Raw genomic sequence first — 16,828 nt, 5'->3', positions numbered from 1 at the left:
CCAGCAGGATGGTTGTGAGCCCCCTGGCTGGCCCTGAGCAGGTCCCCTGTGTGTGTGCTCAGCAGGTTGAAGCCCCAGAAGAGGCCGGGCAGCGGCGCGGCGCAGCCCTGCGAGAACATCGTGGTGGCCTATTACTTCTGTGGGGAGCCCATCCCCTACCGCACCCTCGTCAAGGGCCGCGTGGTCACCCTGGGACAGTTCAAGGAGTTGCTGACCAAGAAAGGGAACTACAGGTAAGGGCTGCTCCCAGCCTGCCAGCAGCTTTTGGTGACCCCTGGCAGATGCCAGTGCCAGGACAGAGCGGTGGTGTCCCCACAAAGGGGAGGGTGGGTGCAGGTGGGTCAGGAGGGATTCCTCGGGACATGCTGTGCTGGGGATGTGGCAGGTGAGCAGGGGAGAGGGAGGTTGGGTTTTGTAGCAGAAATGTCCTGCATCATGGTTTGCACCTCCAGCAGGAGCTGCTGAGCTGCAGGTTCCTGGGCAGGTGCAGTCAATGCTCAGTGATGCTGTGGGGACCCTCTTTAATTCAGAGCTGGTTTTGCTCCTCTCAAAGTTCCCTTTGGGTGAGGACAGGGAGGTTGGGTCTTTCCAGAGTCCTAAAGTGGTCAGATGTGGGGTGTGGAGCTCTCCAAGTTCCCACTTCCAAGTAGAAGCTGCCATGGGAAAGCCTGCCTAGAAATGCTCCATCCACACAAGTGCCTCAACCACTGCTTTTGGGAGAGCTGTGAATGGGCTTGGATTCAGGGCTGGAGCTCCTGACCATGCTAACATGGATCCTGACCACTTCTTGTGGTCACTGTTGAGGGCAGGGGCAGGAGTGTGGCCTCAATGCCAATGGGGGAGTAGCTTCCTGTTCTCCACGAGCTCAGAGCCATGGAAGGGCTGTACCCAGGTTTGGGGATCATGGTGCCCTATGACCATTCACCTGCTTTTTTTTCCCCTCTCCCTCTTCCCCATTTCTGTTTCTTTCAGGTATTACTTTAAGAAAGTGAGCGACGAGTTCGACTGTGGTGTGGTCTTCGAGGAGGTGCGGGAGGATGACACCATCCTGCCCATCTTTGAAGAGAAGATCATTGGGAAGGTGGAGAAGATTGATTAGGCTCCAGGGCAGAGAGGACAGGACTGTGAAGGACTCTGGGACCGGAGGAGAAGGCCTGGGGCAGAGCTGCCACCACGGGCACCAGGCGAGCCCAGGGCAGAGGGCGGCAGCTCCGCCTTCAGCACGGATCTGGGCAAGCTCCAGGATGCCAGTGGATGCCCTTCCACCCCACAAACCTGCCAGTGGGAGCCTGGGCTCCCTCTCCATACCGAATATAAGTGTAATGTAGCATTGTACAGTGCATTAGAAAGTGTAATATGACCTTGTTTACTAAAGCTGCATATTTTTGATATATTGTAATAAAAGGAAAATATTTCCAATGTCACAGTGCTCTTATGTAAATGTAAAACATACAGGTACTGCAGAACTCACCCAAAGTGTACAGCCATCCATCAGACTCGGCTGCTCCGTGCTTTCCTGGCACCCTGCCCCATTCTCCTGGCATGGATGGCTCTGGAGCACCACAGGGTAGAGCTGCCCTCACCCCACCAGCGTGGAAGGGGTGACCCTGCTCCAAAGGGGCTGTGAAGATCATTGAGCCATTTGGAAGGAGTCACCTGTGGCCCCCTCGGCAGGCTCAGCTGCTGGACGTGGTAGGATGGGTCTTTTTTTCTCCTCCTGAGTTTCCTTGCAGCCGAGTAATCCCCAGGGGACAGAAGGGTCAGTGCCTGTTGGGGGCTTCCCACAGAGCAAGGAGCAGCTCAGAGCCGGGGTGGCAGGCTGGGTGCTGGCATCCCACAGCTTGCACACTCCTGTGTGTCCCCTGTGTCCCCGTGGAGAAGGGATTGCTTCCCAGGAGGGTGCTGCAGTTCTGGCTCCTGCGTGCCTGGTGCAGACATTCCCAGACCCCTGGGCCAAGCTCTGGCTTTAGGCAGGGCTCTCTTTAGGAGAGCCATAATGGGGAAGCAGACATTAAAGCTGAAGACAATATACATCTTTTTATGAGTTCCTGCATCTTTTGTCAGCCTCTGTGTCTCGGGAGGCAGCAGGAGGGCAGTGCACCATGGGGGTCGTTGATGCCAGTTTCCAGCCCTGGGAAGCCTCCTGGCCTTACTCAGCTGCAAGGAAGCTGGGGCAGTGCTGGTGCTCCCCCATCCTGTCCTCACCCAGCCCAGGCCCTGCTGCTCCAGCACAGCCATAGCTCTGTGCCAGCCCCTTTAGGGAGCCCTTGCCCACCCACCCGGGGGTGGCCCCAAAGCCAGGGGGCCCAGGGTGGCACTGCCCTGCTCAGAGCCAGCCCCAGCAGCGTGGAGCTGCCGGGAGCCCATGGCACCGTGCCAGGATGGGCTGTGCCTCTTGTACACCTCACCGAGTGCCTTTAAACACGGGCTGGACTTGCCCAAAGCACTGGGTGAAGTCCAGCAAAATCTGCAAATGTTTTCAGCCCGGGAACAGTGTCACGAGGGGTTTGACTCCGTTTTTTGAGGTTCTGATGGTGGTGTGTCTGGTGGGGTTGTTGGCGTGCCCGGCATTTCCGTCCCCCCCTTTTTTTTGGGGGGTCCCTGTAAATATGTACAGTGGCCGTGCAGCCCCGGCATTTCCTCTGCATTCTCATGTGCTGACTTGTACAATGATCTTTTCAAAGGTACTTGGATAAAATGAAATAAAACCCCACATCCCACTTCCTGCTGCTTTTTTTCCTTCCCTGTGGAGCAGGCCCAGGCCCTCAGCAGCCTCTGGGATGGACAGAGGATGAGGAAGGATTGGTGAAGGGCACAGGGTGGGACTGGGGCTGCTCTGAGCTCCCTGGAGGGGTGGCTGAGCACATCCAGGCCCAACAGGACCAGCATGTTGCCCCTGAAGGAATGGCTCAGCAGAGAGGGGACAGTGCTGGAGTTGCCAGAGGCTACAAGCCAGGCCTACATGCCAGTAGAACCCCATGTTGCCTGCCTTGGCTGTGGCAGCAGCTCCTGGGGATTGCCTGGGTCTGGTATGTCATGAAGGAGAGACCCCAGCTGGTTTTCCATCACCTGAGCCCCACCAGTGCAGCACGAGGGCCAGCATGGGGAGCTCCTTGGCCACCTGGTGCCATTGCAGGGTTGCCAGGATCAGTGCAGTGGCACGGCTGCCCCAGGGGGACACAGGCCCTGCTGTGTGCCCAGGACAGGTGGCTGCTCCCAGCACATAGACACAGACACAGACCAGAGCCTACATTGTTTCCAGGTGGTTTATGGCACATGCCTGAGTAGGACAGGGCTCACAGCTCATCCCGGGGTTCATCCGTCCGCGGCACACTCGGGTCCTCCTTGCCCGTGCCGTTCCCAGGGGCCTTGGTCACCTGGAGAAGGCAGCAGTGAGGCACGGAGGGACACACACTCCCTGTCCCTGTCCCCATCCTGCAGGATCCATCCCCCAGCCCCTGACCTCACTCACCGGAGGCTCCTCGGGCAGTGTGCCCCCGTTTTCCAGGAACTTGGAGAAGGTCTCCACATCTCGGGTGCTCTTATACTCAACCATCTGGAGCCATGGGAGTGGAAGGCACTGAGGATGCCACCATCCCCCAGGTGCTGGTGACCCCACAAGTGCCCACACGTACCTTCCTGCCCGGCCCTGCAGGGAAGTAGTGCAGGGTGGGGTAGCCGTGGATGGTGATGTTCTCCAGCTCGTTGGCCGTGGAGTCCATCTCGGCGATGACGATGTCCTCGCGGTCCTTGTAGCGCTCGGCCAGCTCCTCCCAGGCAGCCTCCATGGCCTGGCAGTGGGGGCACCACGGTGCATCTGTGGGGTGGGCACATTGAGCAGGGGGCTGGGACAGGGCTGGGGCTCTCCTGGAGGGGCTGAGCCCCACGGCAGAGCTCTGAGACGGATGTGGGTGGCACTTACAGAACTTGACAAAGACGTTCTTGGTCTCATCGAAAGCCACCTGCTCGAAGGTCTTCCCCACCAGGACTTTAACAGGCCGTGTGTCCCAGTCCTCAGGGGGCTCTGCACTCAGCAGGCGAGGCTGTGGGGACAGTCAGGACAGCCACAGCCTGGGCTGAGCAGTGCCAGAGGCCCCTGGGGCACAGTGCAGGCTGGGATGTGTTCCTGTGCTGCCTTTTGGACCACACCTTCCCCTCTGCTGCCATCCCAGCTCTGTGTGTCTCCACGGCAGCAATCTCCTGCCCCCCTTGCCCATAAAAAACCCCCAAATCCTCAAGCCTGGCAGCAGGAGCATCAGCAAACAGGTCCCTGCTGTTCACCACACAACCATCCATCATCCTTAGGCTCCTGAGCCAACAGCCCATCTCTCCCCACAGGGCAGAGCCCTCACCTTGACCTTGCCGTCCAGCACCGCCTGGATGAAGGTGCGAATGGCCGACTCCGAGAAGTTGTCCTGCTCCATCTGGTACTTGCGGTTGTTCTTCATCCTCACCAGGCGCAGGGTGGGGGCATCAGCAGCGGTCATGCCAAAGAAGGGCAGCACATCGGCGCCATGGCCGGTTACATCCACCACCACGAAGAGCACCTGGGCAGGGAACAGGGGACACTGAGCCTGGGGAGTCCCAAAGCCACCCTCGGTGTCCCTTCCCTGGGGCCACCTCACCTCACCCCTGAAGCCACCGGCAGCTGCCCTGAAGCCTTCCTGCAGCGACAGCTGCTCCGGTGAGGACTTGTTGAGGAAGAGCAGCATGTGATGGGGGATCTTGGCACTGAAGATCTGGTTGGAGGTCTGGGGAGGAGGAGGAGAATGAGGGCAGGGCAGCCGTGGCCCTCAGGGGACAGTGGCAGGGCTGGGGACGGGCTGTACCTCGTTGGTGAACTCCATCACCAGCTGCAGGCTGTGGACGCGGAGCAGCCGCGTGAGCTCAGCCGTGTCCAGCCCCCGTGCCGGGTCCACAGGGAAGTTTGTCTGTCTCTCATCAAACTGCCAGGGCAGGGGCCTGTGAGGGCTGAGGGGAGGACAGGATGGCCCCACCACTCCCCTGCCACTCCCTCACCTTCTTGAACAGGCAGACGGTGTCAGCTGACAGCCCATATGCCTGGAAGAGCTCAGCTGCCTCTGCCACGCCGAACGTCAGGTCCACCATCTCAGCAGCCACCTCGAAGAACGCCTGGGCTGCCTCAGCCTTCAGGTCCTGCACAGCCACCCGTGAGTGCCACAGCCACAGCCGGGCCATGGCCATGGTCCAGCCCCAGCCAGCCCCAGCCCACCTTGAAGAAGCCGATGGCCACCAGGTCCCGGGAGTTGATGAAGGCTGCGGTGGTGTCGGTGTCCTGCAGCAGCGTGGCGCTGGGGCCAGCCCGGCGCTGCATCCAGAGCACAATGCTCCGGCTGTCCATGCGGCCTGGCACACAGATGTCACCTGACACCCCTCTCCAGGGTGCCACCCCTCCCTGTGCCACCAACCTCAGCCACCCACCACAGCACCGTGCCACTGCTCACCATCATCACCTCATCCATCACACTGTCACCTGTCTGTTATCACCACCAGGACATGGCCACCCTTCTCACCATCACCACCCTGTGACCCTCACAAGGACAGTGCCACCCACCATCGACCATCAGCCCCTGCCACCCGCCCCAGCCTCATGGCAGTGTCCCCTTCGATGTGTGTCAGGGACACTGTGTGGTGCCGCAGCCCTACCGGTGTATTCCAGGGGGTGGGTGCGGTTGCCATCACGGAAGAGCTTGAGCGTGGGGTAGGAGGTGATGCCAAACTCAGTGGCCAGGGCTGTCTGTGCCGTGGCATCCACCTTGCCCAGCCGGGCTGGGCTGGACTCATTCCTCAGCTCAGTGGCTGCCTGGGCAAAGGCAGGAGCCAGCCGCCGGCAGTGCCCACACCACGGCGCGTCTGTGGGTAGGGGACAGCATTGATAACGGGGACAGGTGTGGGGACAGCCCAATGGCTGTGTGAGCCCACTGGGCCCCAGCCTGTGCCCCTGTCCCACACCCACACCAGGTGTCCTTGCCTTGTGTCCCACGCCCGTGCTAAGCACCCTCACCCACGCTCTGCCTGTGTCCCTGCTCCGTGTGTCTGTCCCCCTCCCATGCCCTGGCACATGGCCTGTGCTCTCGTCCCTCTGTCCCACAGCCTTGCCCCTGCCCACCCCACCTCCTGTGTCCTGTACCCTGCTGTGCCTGTGTCCATGTCCCTGTTCTGCCCACACTCAGCCAGGCCAGTCCCCCCTGCCAATATTCCCTGCCCCACCTCTGCCCTGCCCACAGCCCTGCCCGCCCTGGGGGCACTCACAGAACTCCACCAGCAGCAGCTGGTGCTCACTCAGGGCACGGGCAAAGTTGTGCTCGTGGAGCACCAGGACATTGTCCTCCTCCTTGATCTCATCTGAGAGCACTTCATCCTCTTTCTTCTCCTTTTCCTCCTCTTCTATCACCTCTTCATCCTCATCCTCGCCCCCCAAAGCCGGGCCCAGCCAGGCCAGCGACAGCACCAGCAGCCAAACCAGCCGGGACCCGCAGCCGCGCATGGTGCCGGCGCTGAAGATGTTGTCCAGGGAGGAGGACCAAGATAAGGGACCTGGGGGCGGGTTGTGCCGGTCCCCTGGGGCTCGTGGCCCTCCGCTACTGGCTGCCCGGCCCGGCCGATAAGGCAGCGGGACCAGGTGGCCGTTTTCCAGAGCTCGTCGCCGCAGGGAGACCTGGCCCTGCCGGCGGGATGGGGACAGGGAGCAGGGGGACGGGGAGCAGGGGACAGGCATAGGCGGTGGGGACACAGAGACACCAGTAAGAGACCAGTCTGTAGGGTTTAATGGCGATGGAAGAGCACAGCCTGCGACCGGGCGGGTACCGGGCACGGCACCACCACGGCAGGGTCACAGCCCCGGCCCCAGCGATGGGGACGCCGTGAGGACCAGGCGGGCGTCGATATTTAAAAAAAAAGAGCAATTAAAAATAACTTTGGTTGCGAAGACCACGACCACGGGCTCTCACTCGCTAAGGGACCCCCCTGAACCCTTGACGCGACTGGGGCAAGCGCGGCGGTGCCGGCGGGGGCTCCCCGGGACCTCGGCCCCGAGCGCCGGGGGGAGCCGGGGTGCGGGGCGGGCTCAGTCCTCCCAAGCCTTCTTTATGCACAGGCCCCACTCCCAGCAGAGGTGCTCGGTCTTGTCGTCGTCGGTGACGAGGGAGCGGACGCGGTAGGAGCCCCGGGCCAGCCATCCCCGCGGCGCCTCCTCCGCCGGCGTCACCACCTCGTACTCCTCGGCCCGCGGCGCATAGCTGCCCACCATGAACACGTCGCGATCCACTGGGCCAGGAGGGGACAGGAGGGACGGGTGAGTGGGGCCAGGGTGGCGTGGGGACCCCCAGCCCCCGCCCCCAGCCCCCAGCCCCACTCACCGGGCCGGCCCCGGCGGTAGGTGAGGTGCAGGCACCGCAGCCCGCAGACGATCTCCCTGTTCACCTGCGGGCACAAGGCAGGGGGGACCTGGGGACTGCCCCCACGGCATGGGGACCCCTGGCACCCTGACATCCACGGCTTCCAGGGTGTCAGAATTCAGCAGCATCAAAGGTGGCAGGGACTCCAGGCTGGCAGGTAACTCCAAGAGGGGCAGGGACTCAGAGATGGAAGGGATCCCCCTCAGGAGGGGCAGGGACCTCTAGGAGACCCTTGGATAGGCAGCACTGCTGGGATCTCTGGGAGAAGCGAGGATGCTGGGGTGGCAGGAACCATGGGGACAACAAGGACCCCCAGGGTGGCAGTGACTCAGGAGGGAACTCAGGGTGGGCAGAGACTCCCAGAGGGGCACAGAGCCCAGGGGTAAAGGGTGGAGGCAGATGTGCCAAGGCAGAGACCCTGGGACAGGCAGGGACCCATGGGCAGCAAGAGGGACCCAGTGGAGTAGGGTCCCAGGGTAACAAGGACCCCTTAGGGTGGGGACCCCGTGGTGTGAGGGCAGCAGGGCCATGCCCAGCCAGCGGGCACAGGGCACCAGGCACTCCCCTCACCTTGAAGGACACCTTCACTCTGTAGTCCACCCCTTCCTTCAGCACAAAGGCCCGGCCTCTCAGCTCCTCCAGGTCTCCTGCACAGGCAGATGATCCATCAGCCCGGTACCCCTTCCTCCTCCCCCTCCTCCTCCTCCTCCCCCCCCCCCCCCAGGTGTCCCCAGGCTCACCTGTCAGGTCCATAGTGATGGGCCCTGGCGCCTGCTCGCACATCAGTGTCAGCTTTGTCACCTGCACGTTGGGCACACTGGCATCTGGGGACAAGGAGCAGGGCCCAGACCTTACCCACCGTGGCCAGCCCCACCATCACCTCCATCCCAAGGGGCTGCCCATGGCCCTGTGATGGAGGGAAGGGCCACGGTGTCCATGGTGGGGATGTTAAAGTGAGTGAGTGCCAGCCAGGGCACAGGAGAGCAGGTGCACCTCAGGTCACTCCACCACTGGCAGCAGTGCCTTTTGGGGTAAGATCACGTTTAAAGGACCCAGACACGGGTATTTCCCAGGGGGTACCACTCCCTGGCTCAGGAGCAGAACAAGGGGAAGCAGAGGAGGAGGATGCACCACGTGCAGCCAATGAATGCATCCCTTGAGGTGGGCACTGGTCGCATTCACGCCACCAGCCCAACCTTTCACACACACCACAGTGCACCCCCATGGCCCCACTGCTCTGCCAGCCCTCCCCCCCCACAGTTTGCACCCTCCTCGATGCGTTCATGGATGGACACTGGTGCTGGGCCCGTGGGGCTCCCCGGGGACCTCCAGTGCAGACCAGCACCAGCCTGGGGTGGGGGAGCCCGTGGGGGCCATGGGGGCACGGTCTGTCCCCGGCAGTGCTGCCCCGGTGTTCCTCCCCCCCGCCCCCGCCGTTCGCTCCTCTCAGTCATCCCCATGAATTTCCCGGTTCCCTGTAGCCGTTCCTATGGAAACTGCGGCGGTGATCCCGTAACCACGGCAACTGCCGGGGTCCCCGGGCACCGGCACTGTCGGCAGGGAATGCCGGGGTCTCTGCGCGGGTGGGGGGCACAGGCGACACCCACGGGCGATTCCAGCCGGGATGTGCCCTCCCCGCCGGGGATGCCCCACGGGACGCCCCCTGCTCGAGCCCGCCCGAGCTCCCCGAGCCCTCTGAGGCTGCCGAGGTGCCCAAACCCGCCTGCAGCCCCAGCCTTACCCACGGCAGCGGGGATGGCACCCAGCAGTGCCTGCTTGTACTTCCGCAGGCTCTCATCCCCTGGGTCCAGCTCCTGGATCTCCCGCAGGCTCTTCTTCTCCGGCGTCTTGTACGCCAGGGCCACGTCGGCATCCTCCTCCTCCTCCTCCAGCGATAGCGTCACCCCCTCCTTGTCAGCCATGATGTCTGCGGGGGACAGGCAGTGGCAGCTCCGGGGACACCCCAGGGGACACCCCCTGCCCCCGACACGAAGGCACCGGTGGGCTGGGGGCGGCTGGGCTGTGACAGGGGAAATCCCGTGGGGAGGCCAAGCCGGTCCCCTGCCGGAGCCGAGGCAAGGCTGCCGGGCTCGGTGTCCCCGGGCCTGGTGGCACAGCTGAGAGCAGCGGTGTCGCCGCCGGCTGCATTTCCGCACGGTCATGGAGCAGGGCGAGCTGGTGCCTGCGCCGTGGGCTCGCTCTGGAGGGCGCTTGCAGACCCCTCCAGCCCCCAGGGCCCCTTCGTGTCACCCGGAGAAATCCCTGTCACTGCCCCGCAGCCCCCTCCAACCCCACTGGGCACCCTCCATCCCCATCTCCCACCCCAAACCCAAACCAGCAGCAGCTGCAGGGCAAAGAGGCATCACTGGGATGGTGGCTCCAGTGGCTCTGGTGCTGCCAGACTGCATGGGGGGCTCAAGCATGGGTGATGTCCCCACAGCCCCTGACTCTCCCTGCCCGCTGCATCACCACCCCACTCTTGTGACTGCAAGCACTGAGCTCCCCAAAACCCCTGGAACTCCATCCCTGGGGACACGCTGGGAATACAGCATGGGGCAGAGGACAGTGCCTGCTCAGCCCCGGGGCTGCAGGGCCAAAACTCTGGGTCAGTCTGGCCAAGCTGTGGGTCCCAGGGCAGTGGCAGTGATGGGGACACAGCAGTGGCAGTGATGGGGACACAGCAGTGGCCCTGCTGCCCCTCTGACCCCCAGCGAGGCCCTGCCCCTCGGCTGTCACGGCAGCATGGGGGCACTCCCAGCCCAGGGATGCGCCCACCTCGGGACTCGCTGGCTGCCCGCGGGTGGCAGGGCAGGGTGGCCTGTGCCAGGTGCCACAGGCTGCGAGGGGACAGCGGGGATGTCCCCCGTGGGACGCTCCGGTTCCCCCGGGCCCGGGGTGCTGCTCTCTCATGGATGCACCGGGCGCCCGAGAGATGCTCACTGACCGAGGACTCGGAGCGACGCTCGCCTCCCTCCCCGGGCACTGCCCCCCGCCGCCCCCGGGCGCTGCCCCCCGGCCGCCGCCGCTCACCTCGGTAGCAGAGCGCCAGCCAGAGCAGCTCCAGCAGCTGCCCGCCGGCCTCGCACACGTCCAGGCCGAGCATGGCCGAGCCGTGCCGGGCCCGCCGCCCCCGGGGCCGGGCGGGGCGGCCGCTGGCGGGGCCCGGGGCGCGGCTCTGCCGGTGCCGGCGGCTCCTCCCGCCCGCTGCCGCCGCGCTCGGCGGTGCCGGCTGCTCCCGAGCGCTCCCCGCTGCGCTTCCCGGCGCTGCCCGGCGCGGCCCGGCGGGGCGGCGGCGGCTCCCGCAGACGCGGCGGCTCCGCTGCCCGCCCCCGCCCGCCCCCGCCCCTCGGCGGCTCCAGCCCCGCCGCTCGTGGGCGGCGAGACTGCAGTGAGCTCATCGCCGGGCGCGCCCGCCCCGCGCTGCCCGCACCCCGCGAGCCTCCTGCCTGTACCCTCAGTGCACTGCGTGCCTCCCAGAGCATCCTCTCGGTACCCTCAGTGCACTGCGTGCCTCCCAGAGCATCCTCTCTGTACCCTCAGAGCACTGCCTGCATCCCAGAGCATCCTCTCGGTACCCTCAGTGCACTGCCTGCATCCCAGAGCATCCTCTCGGTACCCTCAGTGCACTGTCTGCATCTCAGAGCATCCTCTCTGTACCCCCAGGGCTCTGCCTGCATCCCGGAGCATCCTCTCTGTACCCCCAGGGCTCTGCCTGCATCCCGGAGCATCCTCTCTGTACCCCCAGGGCTCTGCCTGCATCCTGGAGCATCCTCTCGGTGCCCCCAGGGCTCTGCCCCCGCCATGCCCGCACCGCCCGCACCCTGCCCAGCGCCTCGCTCACAGCGCCCGCACCCTGACCGCGCTGTCCGCAGCCCCGCACGCTCCCGGCGCGTTGTCCCACCCTGCCCGCACCCCTCGAGCATCCCTCCTGTCCCCTCAGCGCCCCGTCCGCGCCCTGCCCGCACCGCCATCCCGCAGCCACAGCGGTGCGGGTCCCCTCTCGGGCACCGGCCCAGCCCGGGCACCCCCGGGAGGCTGCGGGGGCGGCGGGGGCCGAGGGTGCCGGGGTTGCCACGGGCAGGGGGCAGATTGGCCCCGGGGGTCGGGACCGGGGTTTGGGGCTCCCGGTGGAGACGGCGGCAGGCGCGGGGGGGCAGCGGGGCGGGACCGGGCGGGACCGGGCGGGGCCGGGGCGGGACCGGGCAGGGAGGCGCGGAGCGGGGCGCGCACCCGCGATGACCATCGGCGGCCCCCGCGGCCGGCACCCCCGCCTCCAGATGCCCTGTCTGCGCAAGGTGAGCCACACCGGCACCGGCACCGGCACCGGCACCGGCACCGGCACCGGCACCGGCACCGGCAGCCGCCCCGCGGGGAGCGGGCACCGCGCCGGGGCACGGCGGAAACGGGGCGCCGCCAACGTGGGGAGCGGGCACCGCGGGCACCCGGTGTTGGGACTGTGGGGATCGGGCACCGGCATCGCGGGTGGGGGTACCGAGGGCACCGGCACCGTGTGGACCGGGTACCGGGGTCTGGAACTGTGCAGACCGGGGCATCGGCACCGTGTGGACCGGAGACGGGGCGCGGGGACTGTGGGGACCGGGCACTGACACTGCGCTGGGTTACGCGGGCATCGGGGGCCGCCGGCGGAGCGGGCATGGGATGGCGGGGAGCAGGGGAGCAGCACCGCCCAGCGTACGCGGGACAGCGGGCACAGCCCGGCCCCGGCGCCGCCACGGGCACCGGGAACCGCCCCACGAGGGAATACCCGCGGGCAGCGCCCCGGAGCTGCGTGCTCTGCTCCGCACGCCGGGCTGGGCTGCTGCCAGAGCCTCGGCAGAGCTCGCTCCCCAAAACCGGGGTTCCCGGGCCGGGGATGCCCGGAGGATGAGGGTCTGCAGCTCCAGCATCGGCTGTTGGGTGCCTCGGTCAGGCTGTGGCATGCCAGGCTGTCCCCAGGCTGGGCACTGGGTGCCCCTGTCGGGTTGCCGGGACCAGGGTTGTGTCCAGGTCACAGGGTGCCCGGGGTCACAGCGAGGGGAGCCAGGCTGTGCCCAGGCCCGGAGCTGCCGTCGCGGGGCTGAGCACAGCGGTTCTTTGCCCGGCAGATGGAGCGGATGATCGTCAGCATGCAGGACCCCGACATGGGCATCAAGATGAGGAACCAGCGCTTGCTCATCACCGTCATCCCCCACGCCATGACAGGTGGGTCCCCGCGATGGGGTCCCCGCGAGGCGCGTGGGGAAGGCGTGTGGGAGCTCCCCGGGTGTCCCCAGCCCGGCAGCAGCGGCCACCGCCGGCCCCGCGCCGCTCCTCACCCCTCGCTCAGCGCTGCAGCTGGGATCGATTACGCATCGGCTGCGCGGGGCGGGCGCTCGCACGTCCTTGGCAAGGCCCCGTCACCCCGTGTGACCCCTGGCACTGCCATGCTGTGCCAGGTGTCTCGGCCAAGAACCCCCCCGTATCCAGCCTGGGGAACCCGCCTGCACCCCACTAACTCAGCCTCCATCCCCAGGGAACGACATCGTGGAGTGGCTCATCCAGAAGTACGGCATCTCCGAGGAGGGTGAGTGCCCTGGCACGGGGGGGGCGACTGAGGCTGTCGAGCCTCCACGCAGCCCCCCAATCCCACTCCCGCAGAGTCGCTGCACCTCGGCAACCTCATCGTGAAGCACGGCTACATCTACCCGCTCAAGGACCCGCGCTCGCTGGTGCTGCGGGCAGACGAGTCGCCCTACCGCTTCCAGGTACGGCCCGAACGCCAGGGCTGCCCCGCCTGGGCACCCCAGGGCAGCTCCTCAGCCTCTTCCTCCCCGCAGACCCCCTATTTCTGGACCAGCACCAAGTGGCCGGCGACGGAGCTGGACTACGGTAGGAACCACCGTGCCGCCGGCACCGGCGCGGGCTGCGGCCCCTTCCAGCCCCTTCCAGCTCCCCTGAGCGCCGCCGCTTCTCTTGCAGCCATTTACCTGGCCAAGAAGAACATCCGCAAGCAGGGTGATCTGATCGAGCACGAGAAGGTGAGCGGTGTCCTCCCCGCAGCTGCCGTGAGCTGGGGGAGTCCCGGCTCACCCAGGAGCGGGCGGGGGACAGCGGCTGTGCCTGTGCTGGAGCCAGGCAAGGAAGGGGACAGGGCCACACCGTGCCTGCCTGTCGCTCCCCAGGACAACTACAACCTCCTGCACAAGCGGATCAACCACACGTGGGACTTCGTGGTGATGCAGGCGCGGGAGCAGCTCCGGTGAGTGCGGGCACGGCCGGCCCCGCTGCGCCCGGGGAGCGGCCGGGATGGAGCAGCCTGGGTGCCGGGCAGGCAGGGTGCCAGCACCTCCCCGCTGCCTCTGCACGGCCAGGGCAGCCAAGCAGCGGCGCAAGGGCGACCGCATCGTCATCGACTGCCAGGAACAGGCGTACTGGCTCGTCAACCGGCCCCCGGTGAGCGCGGGGCGGGGGGGTCGGGCTGGGGGTGCAGCCCTGGCACCAAGCACGGCCCCGGCCCGAGCAGCGGGGCTGAGGTGCAGGGGGTCCCCCCAGCCCCCAGCATGGTGCTGTCCTTGCAGCCAGGAGCCCCTAACGTGCTGGAGCAGGGTCCCGAGCGCAGGAACTGCCACACCACCCGTGTCCAGCTGGTGAGTGGGGGTGTCCAGGCACCCCAGCAGGCACAGGGCACACCCAGTGCCTGTGCTGGGGTGAAGAGCTGCCCTGGTGGGTGCCCATCCATCTCAGCCCAGGCTGTGCCCACATTTTGGGGTGAGGGGTGAGCCCCAGCTCTGCTAACATCCGTGTGCCCCCCACCCTGAGCATGGAGGCTCCGTGTGTCTGTCCTTGCACCCAGCACCCCTCTGTGCCAGCACCTCTGATCCCTGCAGGGCAGCTGTGCTGCAGGGAGCCCTCGTGCCCTGGGGTGCCAGCAGCAGCCACCAAGCCCTTCCCAGTGTTGTGACCCCACTAATGCTGCCCCAGCACCCCCAGGCTGCCCTCACTAACCACCCACTTTCTCTTCTCTGCGCCATGTGCCGTGTCCTCTGCCCACGTAAGTGTCACTAACCCAGGGATGGTGTCACACTGGGGTGTGGAGGGGGGAAGGCAGGGTTCATTCCATGGGCTGTGCTGGCCCCAGGAGGGCTGGGGGAATGAGGCTGGAGGCCACGGGGATGGGATACAGAGTCCCAGGGTGGGGGAGTGGGTGCCTGGATTGTCCATGGTAGTGGGGCAGGACAATGTCCCGGCCCCACCGTGCCCTCACCCAGCCCCGTGCGTCTCTTGCAGACCAAGAACATGGATTACTACAAGCGAGAGGTGAGTGGGGCGAGGGGTGGGGGCAGCTCTGGGGGGCACGAGCTGCCAGGCACCCCAACATCTCCCCTGCGCCTGGCCCCAGATCGAGTACTGCAGGAAGGCCATGGCCAGGACCAGGGTGAAATCCTCCATCTGCCTTGAGGGGTGAGTGGCAGCAGCTGCCCCAGCCACGGCTGGGTCCCTGTCAGGGTGACAGGGGCACCCACATCCCAGCAGCTGGTGCTGGCACCACTGCACCCCAGCCCTGAGCAGGGAGTGGAGCTGAGGCTCTGCACAGCTTGGGCACATCCCCACCACGTCCCCATCATGTCCCCACGGTGGCTGGTGTTGGTGGCCCTGGTCTCCTCCAGCCACCACTCCTGGCAGGTACATCAAGTTCAACGAGCAGTATGTGCCCCACGACCCCATCATGTCCGGCTGCCTGCCCAGCAACCCCTGGATCACGGATGACACCACGTACTGGGCCATGAATGCCCCCACGTAAGTGCCCCAGGGCCCCCAGAACCCCAATCTGCAGGACAGGGCTGTGGGGTCTGTGGGGTCATGCAGGCTGCCATGGGCTGCCAGCCCCAATGCCGCTGTCACCCACAGAGTGACAACCCCCACAAAGCTGCGTGTGGAGCGCTGGGGCTTCAACTTCAGTGAGCTCATCAACGACCCCCTGGGCCGGACACAGCTCCTGGAATTCCTCAAGAAGGAGTTCAGTGGTGAGGGGGCCCAGCCCCAACCCTGAAACACCTCAGTTTTGGCACCCCACACCCACCACTCTGACCCAGCACCACCAAACCCACCATGTCCCAGTAGTGCCCAATCCACTGCCCAATCCCAGCACCATCAAACCCATTATTGCCTAATCTACTGCTCAATCCCATTACTGCATCCTGCCATTCCTCAGCCCCACCACATCCCAGTACCTCCCAGCTAATCTGCCCCAGTTTCCCTGCCCCAGCTGGCTCTCCCTGTCCCAGGGGACACATGCCCAGCCATGGTGGCCTTTGGGGGTTGCCCATGAGGGGTGCCCAGTGTCCCCATTCCCAGCACCATGTCCCCCTCCCCAGCTGAGAACCTGAGCTTCTGGGAAGCGTGTGAGGAGCTGCGCTATGGGGAGCAGTCCCGCATCGCCGAGATCGTGGACTCCATCTACCAGTGAGTGCCACTGGCTTCGGGAGGAAGCTTTGGGGCTGGTCAGGCCATCGCGGCGCTCTGCCCCAGGGCAGGGCCGGGCTCAGCGCTGCCTGTGACTCCCCAGGCAGTTCCTGGCGCCCGGGGCCACACGCTGGGTGAACATCGACAGCAAGACGATGGAGAGAACCCTGGAGGGCATCAAGACGCCCCATCGCTACGTGATGGACGATGCCCAGATGCACATCTACATGCTGATGAAGAAGGTGGGTGAGGGCGGGGCTGGGCAGAGCAGGGCTGGGCAGGATCCTGACCTCTCTGCTCGCCCAGGACTCCTACCCACGCTTCCTCAAGTCGGACCTCTACAAGAACCTCCTGGCCGAGGCCATCATTCCCCCGGAGACCAAGAAGCGGTGAGGGCAGGGACTGTCCCTGGGGCCACCACGGGTGATCCCCGCCGGTTCTGACCCCGTTCTGCCCGCAGGGTTTTCCCCTTCATGCGCAAACAGCGGCATTCCAGCCCCAGCCCGGCGCTGCTGCTGCCCGCGGGCGATGCCGAGGAGAGGAGCAGGAGCCCTTCCACCGCCCCGGTGCCCGAGGAGGAGAGCTGAGAGCCCCCGGCAGCAGCGGAGCGCCCCGACCCAGCACAGCCAGCCCCTGCCGGCAGTAGCACTGAAGGAGAGAAGCCATAAACCCCATAAACCCCCCCGGAGCCAGGCTGACCCCGCTCACATCCCCACAGCCCCTGTCCCTCGGGGAGCCGCACCCAGCCGGCCTGGTGCGGGGTCACCCCCTGCTCCCGCCCCAGCCCGGGCACAGTAAAACCCCCGCGGAAACACCGGAGGCTCCCGTGGTTCTTGGGGAGCGGGGCCAGGGCGGCGTTGGCAGGGTGGGAGGGGCACAAAGCGCTGCCCATTTCTCCGGGCTGGATTGTGAGCTGCTCTCCAGGCTGGAAGCGATGTCCTCCCATGCCAGCCAGGGTGCAGGGCCGG

General features: G+C 65.9%; 4 protein-coding genes across 9 annotated transcripts in view; 2 read left to right on the top strand and 2 right to left on the bottom strand.

The window, feature by feature from the left end:
• The window catches only part of AXIN1 (axin 1), an 82,974-nt gene extending 81,550 nt beyond the window's left edge, over window positions 1-1,424 (top strand). For 2 of the 3 annotated variants that reach the window (XM_066561028.1, XM_066561027.1), the window contains 2 exons: window positions 63-233; window positions 973-1,424. In XM_066561028.1, coding sequence (XP_066417125.1) covers window positions 63-233; window positions 973-1,099 — 298 coding nt within the window. In that variant the 3' untranslated portion in view covers window positions 1,100-1,424. The remainder of the gene's footprint in view (window positions 1-62; window positions 234-972) is intronic. The other variant, XM_066561029.1, reaches the window with a different exon arrangement.
• Window positions 1,425-3,252: 1,828 nt separating this feature from the next.
• On the bottom strand, window positions 3,253-6,754 carry PDIA2 (protein disulfide isomerase family A member 2). Its single transcript, XM_066560976.1, has 11 exons — window positions 6,274-6,754; window positions 5,668-5,874; window positions 5,234-5,367; window positions 5,020-5,157; window positions 4,830-4,946; window positions 4,626-4,751; window positions 4,353-4,547; window positions 3,923-4,043; window positions 3,636-3,817; window positions 3,473-3,556; window positions 3,253-3,377 (listed from the first exon to the last, which is right to left on the bottom strand). Exons 1-11 carry the CDS (start codon window positions 6,737-6,739, stop codon window positions 3,297-3,299), a joined length of 1,851 nt encoding a protein of 616 aa, XP_066417073.1. The 5' UTR covers window positions 6,740-6,754; the 3' UTR covers window positions 3,253-3,296.
• An 11-nt stretch (window positions 6,755-6,765) lies between these two features.
• ARHGDIG (Rho GDP dissociation inhibitor gamma) lies at window positions 6,766-10,603 on the bottom strand. Of its 3 annotated transcripts, XM_066560979.1 has the most exons (6): window positions 10,449-10,591; window positions 9,160-9,345; window positions 8,159-8,242; window positions 7,989-8,065; window positions 7,380-7,443; window positions 6,766-7,287 (listed from the first exon to the last, which is right to left on the bottom strand). In XM_066560979.1, the coding sequence occupies exons 1-6, from the start codon at window positions 10,519-10,521 to the stop codon at window positions 7,088-7,090; spliced, it is 684 nt and encodes a 227-aa protein (XP_066417076.1). In that variant the 5' UTR covers window positions 10,522-10,591; the 3' UTR covers window positions 6,766-7,087. The 3 variants fall into 3 exon arrangements, with proteins under 3 accessions (XP_066417076.1, XP_066417075.1, XP_066417074.1); XM_066560978.1 differs by having other exon boundaries at window positions 7,989-8,242; window positions 10,449-10,603; XM_066560977.1 differs by lacking the exon at window positions 10,449-10,591 and having other exon boundaries at window positions 7,989-8,242; window positions 9,160-9,675.
• Window positions 10,604-11,610: 1,007 nt separating this feature from the next.
• On the top strand, window positions 11,611-16,674 carry RGS11 (regulator of G protein signaling 11). Of its 2 annotated transcripts, none has more exons than XM_066560785.1 (17): window positions 11,611-11,713; window positions 12,524-12,620; window positions 12,931-12,981; window positions 13,056-13,162; window positions 13,235-13,286; window positions 13,377-13,435; window positions 13,580-13,656; window positions 13,769-13,850; window positions 13,976-14,044; window positions 14,691-14,714; window positions 14,797-14,858; window positions 15,081-15,194; window positions 15,306-15,421; window positions 15,773-15,860; window positions 15,964-16,102; window positions 16,167-16,249; window positions 16,321-16,674. In XM_066560785.1, the coding sequence occupies exons 1-17, from the start codon at window positions 11,654-11,656 to the stop codon at window positions 16,445-16,447; spliced, it is 1,407 nt and encodes a 468-aa protein (XP_066416882.1). In that variant the 5' UTR covers window positions 11,611-11,653; the 3' UTR covers window positions 16,448-16,674. The 2 variants fall into 2 exon arrangements, with proteins under 2 accessions (XP_066416882.1, XP_066416881.1); XM_066560784.1 differs by having other exon boundaries at window positions 14,685-14,714.
• The last annotated feature ends 154 nt before the right edge of the window (window positions 16,675-16,828 follow it).

The sequence above is a fragment of the Molothrus aeneus genome, chromosome 16 (genome assembly GCF_037042795.1).
Source record: "Molothrus aeneus isolate 106 chromosome 16, BPBGC_Maene_1.0, whole genome shotgun sequence".
Lineage (NCBI taxonomy): Eukaryota > Metazoa > Chordata > Aves > Passeriformes > Icteridae > Molothrus > Molothrus aeneus.
Note: the sequence above shows the minus strand (reverse complement) of the source record. Positions and strands in the feature narration are given on the sequence as shown.

Bases quoted from the DNA above. Each gene is read 5' to 3' on its own strand.
- PDIA2 (XM_066560976.1), bottom strand. From the start codon at position 6,739: ATGCCTGTCCCCTGCTCCCCGTCCCCCTGCTCCCTGTCCCCATCCCGC. The intron at 5,368-5,667 runs GTAGGGCTGCGG...TCTGTGTGCCAG, and splicing joins CCACCCCCTGGAATACACCG to GCCGCATGGACAGCCGGAGC. The intron at 4,752-4,829 runs GTACAGCCCGTC...CCTCCTCCCCAG, and splicing joins TGATGGAGTTCACCAACGAG to ACCTCCAACCAGATCTTCAG.
- ARHGDIG (XM_066560977.1), bottom strand. From the start codon at position 9,580: ATGACCGTGCGGAAATGCAGCCGGCGGCGACACCGCTGCTCTCAGCTG. The intron at 8,243-9,159 runs GTAAGGCTGGGG...CCTTGTCCCCAG, and splicing joins TGCCATCCCCGCTGCCGTGG to ATGCCAGTGTGCCCAACGTG. The intron at 7,288-7,379 runs GTGAGTGGGGCT...CTCCTGGCCCAG, and splicing joins CTACCGCCGGGGCCGGCCCG to TGGATCGCGACGTGTTCATG.
- RGS11 (XM_066560784.1), top strand. From the start codon at position 11,654: ATGACCATCGGCGGCCCCCGCGGCCGGCACCCCCGCCTCCAGATGCCC. The intron at 11,714-12,523 runs GTGAGCCACACC...TTTGCCCGGCAG, and splicing joins AGATGCCCTGTCTGCGCAAG to ATGGAGCGGATGATCGTCAG. The intron at 12,621-12,930 runs GTGGGTCCCCGC...CTCCATCCCCAG, and splicing joins CATCCCCCACGCCATGACAG to GGAACGACATCGTGGAGTGG.